A 9,452-nucleotide genomic window follows, 5' to 3' on the forward strand; every position below is an offset into this window, starting at 1 on the left:
TCTTCAGCGTCTCAAGCGGGCCCCACGTCCGATGAATCTTCTAAGAGTTGAATTTAAGCACTTTTCAGCAACCATTCCTGCAATTAGCGCCAAAACAAAATATCAGTAGAATCCACCCAATTAACGAAAATATTTAGTTAATTAATTATGCAATAATGCCCAAAATACCCACTAAAATGCAACCTATCTGGGACAATATCCACTCCGAGGAACATGTTTTAAAGAAATAAATGTGATCCAAAAAAAAAAAAAGAATCAAAAGCAGACTATCTACTTTTATTATTTTTCTTTCTCAGACATAAAAGTGAAGAGAAATAATATTGGATACAAAATTTATTTCAAATAATATTTCACTTGCATCATAAACATATTTTTCAACCCATTTTTTTATATTTCCAACCACCTTTTTATCTCACATACATCACATCATAAAAAGTGCTACTGTAATTATTCCAAATAATATTTCAAATAATACCCTATATCTTGAATCAAAAGCAGCCTATTGTACTTTTATGATGCATTCAACCCTGCTGAGTATGGCCCAGGAAAAAGCCAAAGGGTATTTCCAATCTACATGAACTCGTTATCTGGATTAAACGAAAAAAAAAAAAAGAAAAAAGAAACAGTGCTGTCGCACCATGTGCAAGCCTCTTTTTTTTTTTTTTTTTTACGTGACATTTATTGAACTAAAAAAGGAAAAAAATTAAAAAAAATTATAAATGCTGCTCTTTATCTTGGAATAGTAGGGTTTTGTTATAAAACTAATAAAATGAAGATACTATAATAGGAATTGAAGAAGTATTAGAGAAAGGAGTAGAGAAAGGGAGAATGATTTCATTGTATTTCAACAAGATACAAAAATCATCCCAAAGGGTCTCAATGTACCTCTATATATAGGTACTACAAGATTAAAGGTACATAAATCTTATTAAACATCCATTACTACAATAATATGAAAAACCTATGAAACGGTTTCTCCACTACATGAATGGATTTATGAATTGTAACTTCTATACATAAGTAGCCATAAAATCATGAATTAATCCCCTTGGGAATTCAAAGGGACATCCACATTTTTGTTATTTCATAACACTCCCCCTTGGATGTCCATTACACAAAGAATATGCCTCGTTAAAACCTTACTAGGGAAAAATCCAGTGGGACCAAAAACCCTACTGAAGGAAAAAGAGTACACTATTCTTGTGTAATAATTTCTCCCCCTGATGCAAACGTCATTTGAGATCTTTTAATCGTTGCATTCCAATACTCTTCACCAATTTCTCAAATGTCGCAGTTGGTAATGCCTTGGTAAATAAATCGGCCAGATTATTATCTGATCGGATTTGTTGCACATCAATTTCACTATTCTTTTGCAAATCATGAGTAAAAAAGAATTTTGGTGAAATATGTTTCGTCCTATCTCCTTTAATATATCCTCCTTTCAATTGAGCTATACAAGCTGCATTATCTTCATATAATATAGTTGGAGGATTTTCTTTTCCGGAGGATAACCCACAATTCTTCCGAATATAGTGGGTCATTGATCTTAACCAAACACATTTTCGACTGGCTTCATGAATTGCTATTATTTCAGCATGATTCGATGAAGTGGCGGCTAGTGATTGCTTTGTAGATCGCCAAGAAATGGCTGTGCCTCCATATGTAAATAAATAACCAGTCTGAGACCTTGCTTTATGCGGGTCGGATAAATACCCAGCATCAGCATAACCAACCAATTCAGGTTTGGATTTATTTGAATAAAATAAACCAAAATCTATTGTTCCTTGGAGATAGCGAAAAATATGTTTAATACCATTCCAATGTCGTCTTGTGGGCGAGGAACTAAATCTTGCTAATAAATTTACTGCAAATGATATATCAGGTCTTGTACAATTAGCAAGATACATTAGTGCACCGATTGCACTGACATATGGTACTTCAGGACCAAGTATCTCTTCATTTTCCTCTCGTGGTCTAAAAGGATTCTTATTAGGATCTAATGATCTGACAACCATTGGGGTACTCATGTATGTGCTTTGTCCATATAAAATCGCTCTAATACCTTCCGGGTATAAGCAGTTTGATGGACAAAAATTTCACCTTTCAAATGCTCAATTTGTAAACCAAGGCAGAATTTTGTCTTTCCAAAATCTTTGATCTCAAATTCTTTCTTTAAATATTCAACACTATTTTGAATCTCTTCAGGAGTTCCAATTAAATTTAGATCATCAACATATACCGCAATTATCACAAAATTCGATCCATTTTTCTTAATAAAAACACATGGACATATTGGATCATTGGTATAACCTTCTTTTGTCAGACATTCATTGAGACGGTTATACCACATACGACCAGATTGTTTGAGCCCATACAGAGACCTTTGTAATTTAATAGAATAAATATTTTTAGGATTTGATTTGCATGCTTCAGGCATGTTGAATCGTTCGGGAATTCTCATATAAATATCATTTTCAAGATTCCCATATAAATATGCAGTAACGACATCCATTAGACGCATATCTAATTTTTCATGTACTGCAAAACTCACAAGATATCTAAATGTGATAGCATCCACTACAGGTGAATACGTTTCATCATAATCAAATCTAGGCCTTTGTGAAAATCCTTGGGCTACAAGTCTTGCTTTATATGTCACAATTTCATTTTTCTCATTTTTTTTTCTCACAAATACCCATTTATATCCTACTGGCTTTACACCTTCAGGTGTTTGGACTACAGGTCCAAAAACTTTTCTTTTAGCCAGTGAGTCCAATTCAGATTGGATCGCATCTTTCCATTTTGGCCAATCATTTCTACCTCGACATTCATCAACCGATCTAGGCTCATGATCCTCGTCCTCTGCCATAATATCAAGTGCTATATTATATGCGAAAATATTATCAATAATTATTTCTTTTCGGTTCCAACTTTTTCTTGAAGTGACAAAATTTATTGAATTTTCTATAATTTCATTCTCTTCAAGAATTGGCTCTTTAGGAGCGACCTCTTCAGGAGGTTGAATTTTGTCACTAATTGTTGATTCATCTATTTTTCTTTTCTTTCGAGGATTTTTATCTTTGGAACCAAGAGGTCTCCCACGCTTCAGGCGTGCTTTAGACTCATTAGCACTTGTGATTTGTCCTTCAGGGACATCAATTTTAATCGGAGCATTTTCAGCAGGAATATGTGATTTAGTAACTCTTTTGGAGTCATTAAATGCATCCGGTAATTGATTTGCAATTTTTTGCAAATGTATAATCCTTTGAACTTCTAATTCACATTCTTTAGTACGAGAATCAAGGAAATTCAATGATATTTTCCCAGTGATTTCCTTTTTCGGTTGATTTTTATCTCCCCCTAATGTCAGAAAATGTGATTCGTCAAAATGACAATCTGCAAATCTCGCAGTAAATAAATCACCTGTTAATGGTTCCATATACTTAATGATTGAAGGTGATTCATATCCGACATATATCTCCAATCTTCTTTGTGGGCCCAATTTACGACGTTGGGGCGGTGCAATTGGAACATACACCGCACAACCAAATATTCGTAAATGAGAAATATTTGGCTCATAACCAAAAGTTAATTGTAGGGGAGAATAAGTGTGATAACTTGTCGGCCTAATTCTCACAAGTGTTGCTGCATGTAAAATAGCATGTCCCCAAGCAGATGAAGGAAGCTTAGACCTCATCAACAATGGTCTAGCAATTAATTGTAGCCGTTTAATAAGTGATTCGGCTAGACCATTTTGTGTGTGAACATAGGCTACAGGATGTTCAACAGTTATTCCAATGGACATACAATAATCGTCAAAAGCATGTGACGAATATTCACCAGCATTATCTAGACGAATTTTCTTTATTGGAAAATCTGGAAATTGTGCTCGCAATTTAATTATTTGAGCAAGCAATCTCGCAAATGCCAAGTTGCGAGTAGATAATAAACATACATGTGACCATCTAGTTGATGCATCAATTAGCACCATAAAATATCGAAATGGTCCACATGGTGGATCTACAGGCCCACATATATCACCATGAATTCGTTCTAAAAATGCAGGGGATTCAGTCCCAACTTTAACTTGTGATGGTCTAATAATTAATTTCCCTTGAGAACAAGCAACACAAGAGAATTCATTGGCTTTTAATACTTTTTTATTTTTCAATGAGTGGCCATGTGAATTCTCAATTATTCGTCTCATCATTATAGATCCAGGATATCCGAGACAATCATGCCAAATCATAAAATCATCGGGATGAGTAGACTTCTGGTCTACTAGGTGATGAATTTCAATTGCACTAATTTGTGCATAATATAACCCAGAAGAAAAGAAGGTAATTTTTCTACTTTGCATTTTTTCCCATAAATGATACTTGTGATTAATAAAAATTCACCATTTGTCTCAGTCATTGTCTCGATATGATATCCATTTTCGCGGATATCTTTAAAACTCAATAAGTTTCTTCGAGACTTTGGAGAGAATAGTGTATTATTTACAATAATTTTAGTCCCTTCAGGGAGAAATATAGTGGCTCTTCCGGAGCTTTCAATCAATTTTGCACTACCACTAATAGTATTAACATTTGTCTCTCCCATTTTCAAACAAGAAAAATATTTTTTATTTTTCAATATGGTGTGCGTAGTAGCACTATCAATGAGACAAATATCATCATCACTAATATTTAATCCCAAATATTTGACATCCATTTCTTCTTCAGGAAGAAAATTTCAAACAAAAATAAATATTAATAAAGATGCGAAAATAAATATTCAATGGAAAGGAAATTACATGAAAGATATAAAGCATCATAAAAATATCTAAATAATCATGGGATATTTGTTGACATCTTCAGGATGTTCAAAAAAATCAGCAACATCGAGGTGTGTCATGTCAGCATCATCACCATCATCATAGTCATTCTTTTGATCAATGAAATTTGTCTCAACACCTTTGTCTTTCTTTTTCAATGATGCTTGATAGAGGTCAACAAGATGTTCGGCCGTTCGACAGGTACGAGACCAATGACCTTCCATACCACACCGATAGCATTTTTCTTCATAAACTTTCTTTTCTCCATTTTTCTGATCGTAGTTATTTTCCCTCTTTTGGGAAACATTTTGTTGCTTGCCCCGGTTAAAATTTTCACGGGGCACAAATTTACTACGATCACGTCCACGGCCACGACCACGTCCGCGGCCTCCTCCACGGCCACCTCTACGGCCACGTCCACGACCTCGACCAGAATTTTGAAATTGGGTCGCATTCGCTTCAGGGAATGGACTTGCACCAGTTGGTCGGGACTCATGATTTTTCAGCAACAATTCATTGTTTTGTTCAGCCAAGAGAAGACATGCAATAAGTTCAAAATATTTTTTAAACCCCTTCTCTCGATATTGCTGCTGCAGGAGCATGTTAGAGACATGAAAAGTAGAAAATATTTTTTCTAACATATCTTCATCAGTGACTTTTTCGCCACATAATGATAATTGAGAAGTGATTCTGAACATGACTGAATTATATTCGTTGACAGATTTAAAATCTTGCAGCCGTAAGTGAAGCCAATCATATCGGGCTTTTGGAAGAACGACCAACTTCAGGTGGTCGAATCTTTCTTTCAAATCTCGCCAAAGGACAAGATGATCTTTAACAGTAAGATATTCTAATTTTAATCCTTCATCTAAATGATGATGAAGAAAAATCATAGATTTGGCACGGTCTTGGTTTGAGGATTCATTTTTTTCCACAATAGTATTACCAAGACCCATTGCCTCAAGATGGATTTCAACATCCAATACCCATGATAAATAATTTTTTCCAGAAATATCAAGAGGTGCAAACTCTTGTTTTGTAAGATTAGCCATAAGGAATTGAAATAAGATTTTGACTTAGAAATTTACCTCAAAAGTCACTTGAAGAAATACGGGCAGAATTTCGGCAAAATCTTGTGCTTCACTTTTGCTCAAAGTAGCGCCTCCGTTTTCACATTTTGCTCAAAAGAAGAGCTTTCGTGCTGATAACGTGTTATAAAACTAATAAAATGAAGATACTACAATAGGAATTGAAGAAGTATTAGAGAAAGGAGTAGAGAAAGGGAGAATGATTTCATTGTATTTCAACAAGATACAAAAATCATCCCAAAGGGTCTCAATGTACCTCTATATATAGTTACTACAAGATTAAAGGTACATAAATCTTATTAAACATCCATTACTACAATAATATGAAAAAACCTATGAAACGGTTTCTCCACTACATGAATGGATTTATGAATTGTAACTTCTATACATAAGTAGCCATAAAATCATGAATTAATCCCCTTGGGAATACAAAGGGACATCCACATTTTTGTTATTTCATAACAGGTTTATATTTTAAATAAATCTTTTCATGCATCGTTAGTATATACACTTACAAATCTAAATGTATACCATGCATAAAAAGTTTGGTATTTAATACAGTACTGTTTCTTTTTTTTTTTAATTATCATTTTATATTTTAGTCCTCCGATTGGAATGTAAAATAATAATAATAATGTGTCACCACGCATGGGCGATATTGTTTAGAAAAAATAAAAAAAAAGGATTTTGCCAGATGTATTGTGATGCTAGATTAAGCAAGCCAACCCACAAAGCCCCACTTTTGTGATGCTTTTTCTTTTTCAGTATTATTTCGAGAAATTTGCCTCTCAAATAATCCTCTTTCAAAGGTAGAGTATCTACCATATGCGCTTATTCACAAGCTGAATCATCAACTCTCAAAGGTAGAAAATCAGCAAGTATGCATTACAAGTATGCCAGCATCTCAGAAATTACAACCGGAACTATTATATCATAAGATCAAGTGCCATCAGAAACAAAGTAATTTGAGCCATTAACATCAGTTTTTCTTCTTCTTTTCTTTTTGTGTTAGCACGAGAAATTATGTGCACAGCAGAAGCAATTTTAGCACATATAAAAATACGTGAGAAGAGGGAAAGAAATAAACTCACAATCAAACCTCAATAATTTTATTAAACCAAATCTCAAAAACAACAAAAGACAAGCTGGAGACCTTTCACTCTTGTGCTCATGGCTCTCACAATTCTCACCAGGCTCTAACAATTTCTTGGAGCCGTCCCCACTTCTTAAATTCTCATTCATGGGTCAAATTCTCATTCAGCCGACAGCCAGGCCTGCCGTCGAGAGTGCGCCGCCGCCTGCTTTTGTCGCATCTGATATAGACGAGCCTCCTCTCCTCGCATCTCCTCCTCCTTCCGTTGCATCTCCTCCTCCTCCTTTTGGATTTGTTCTGGAATTATCTTTGCTAAAGTCCTGGCAACTAAGGGAAGGCCAGCACAATTTTTGCTGATTATATCCTCCATCTTTAACAGAGTGCTGTTATTCATATTCACATCAACTCTTCGATTTTCACGGACAGCTTCAGAAAACACTGACCAACCAATCTTTTGGTCCAACAGACTATCAATTGGCATCAAGTTCTTCTCACCTATCATTTCTGTTGCAACACTCTTTCGCCTGGTTGTGACAATGATTCTCCCACCACTATCTTTGGGCAATGCATGAGATATGCAGTCCCCGAATGATGCATCATCGCCTTTTGGCAGCTCAGAGCATAAATCCCCATACCAACCATTAACACGCCAGGCCTCATCCAACACAATAAGATACCTCTTGCCCGTCAGTCGACGGTAAAGCTTCTCAGTGAGATTGGGAATATCGCCAACATTAGCAGTCGGCATTTCCGAGACATCACCACCAGCCTGCTCCACCATTTTCCTTAAAATCTTCACTCTCAAGTCCCCGCTCACCGGCGCATCATAGAGGGTCCCAGACAAAGAAACCCAAATCCTTGGCCAGAACATATTTCTCAAATTCCGAAAAACCTTCCGGGCGAGGGTGGTTTTCCCTGATCCCTCATACCCCACAATTCCAAACCCCTTCAGTATAGTATTAGCATCACCTTCATATCCCTCAAGTATCAATTTCTCGACTGTTTCCGCTGCTGGATCCAATCCTACAAACCTCAAAATCACAAAATAAAAAACAATGAAAAATCGAAGCCGAAGATGAACCGTACCGGCCACGTCAGAATCCGGCCGGATTCCTGGCCGGATACTGGCCAGTGAGCAAACCAGTTTTTTTTTCCAATTCTCCAAGCAATCCGGCCGGCAATCCGGCCAAGATTCCGGCCGGATTGTCTGGCCGGATCCAATTTTTTCACAGGGCAATCCGGCCCTCAATCCGGCCAGTTTCTGGCCGGATTCCTGGCCGGATTCGGCCCTGTTCATTCCCGCCAAATTTTTTTCCTTTTCCGTTTGAAAATCGTATTGATTCGAAATCCAACCAAACATCAACCAAACATATATGTACATTGAAATTCAACATTTACAACCAAATGGCCATGCCAAAACTATTCATCATGCATACACATGTTCGGTTTGCCAATCAAAAGATGAACCCAATACATATTAGGGTTTCATGCAAAGAGCTATTCAAAATATACATGTACATGAGCTCAATTTGGCAACCAACAAGTATGATCTTCCAAAAGTGATCATTTTCCTGTAAGGAAAACAAATGGAACGGAGTGAGCTAACGCCCAGTGAGTTACTACCACATAAGCAGCTAAGATCACATAAGCATAACCGTTCATTTCAAGTATGCAAATAAGAAGCAAAACAAATCGGTAAAAGGATACGGACGGCTCTCAAGAGCCCATTTCCACGCTTGTATTCTTGATCCATCCTCATTGACCCTCCGTCAATACTTAAGAGTAACCAACCGTAGACCTCACTTAACTTCCACTCCTTCCACCCAACATACCCCAACCGGGCCCGCACTCCAATCAGTAGCTTTTGGTAATACTCGAGTTTACCGGAATCAAGAGTCTCATTACTACAGGATTCCCCAGTACAGTCCCCGTGGCATGTCAATTTTCACGACCAAGTCCTCGCCGGTTCAATTCAATTGACTACCAACGGGGTTGAGTTCAGTAATACAGTAGGGCCGTTGGATACTCGTCCAACCGACACCCAAGCAGTTTCCCATGAATGGAGTTCAATATCTCATATAGCAAGTGCAGTATTACAGTGAAACGGTAAACAGTCATTAACAGGATAAAAGGGATGAGGGCGGTCAAGTACACCCTCACCTTCATCATTTCCAAAAGCCAAATAAGCCTTCAAGGCCTCACAATCACATATAGCAAAGCCACATTTTAAACATTCAAGTGAGTAGTATACTCACCAATCAAGTAGGTGATGTTTCATGCACCGTCGTTAAAAGGACGTCGTGAACCACCGTCACGTCCTAAAACACGCAAACAAGTACAATGAGACTCGATAACGAGTCATATAGCAATGCCAATCACAACCCCAATAGGGTTTCATAAGCATATACAAGCATCATAGGTAACCAGAAAATCAGGAAATGGCATAAGCTTTAAT

At 36.8% G+C, this 9,452-nt stretch overlaps 1 protein-coding gene across 1 annotated transcript; it reads right to left on the reverse strand.

Moving 5' to 3' along the window:
- Positions 1-4,824: 4,824 nt before the first annotated feature.
- On the reverse strand, positions 4,825-5,772 carry LOC113755067. Its single transcript, XM_027299132.1, has one exon. The coding sequence runs from the start codon at positions 5,770-5,772 to the stop codon at positions 4,825-4,827; it is 948 nt and encodes a 315-aa protein (XP_027154933.1).
- Positions 5,773-9,452: the final 3,680 nt, after the last annotated feature.

Source organism: Coffea eugenioides, unplaced genomic scaffold (genome assembly GCF_003713205.1).
Source record: "Coffea eugenioides isolate CCC68of unplaced genomic scaffold, Ceug_1.0 ScVebR1_1170;HRSCAF=1979, whole genome shotgun sequence".
Classification (NCBI taxonomy): domain Eukaryota; kingdom Viridiplantae; phylum Streptophyta; class Magnoliopsida; order Gentianales; family Rubiaceae; genus Coffea; species Coffea eugenioides.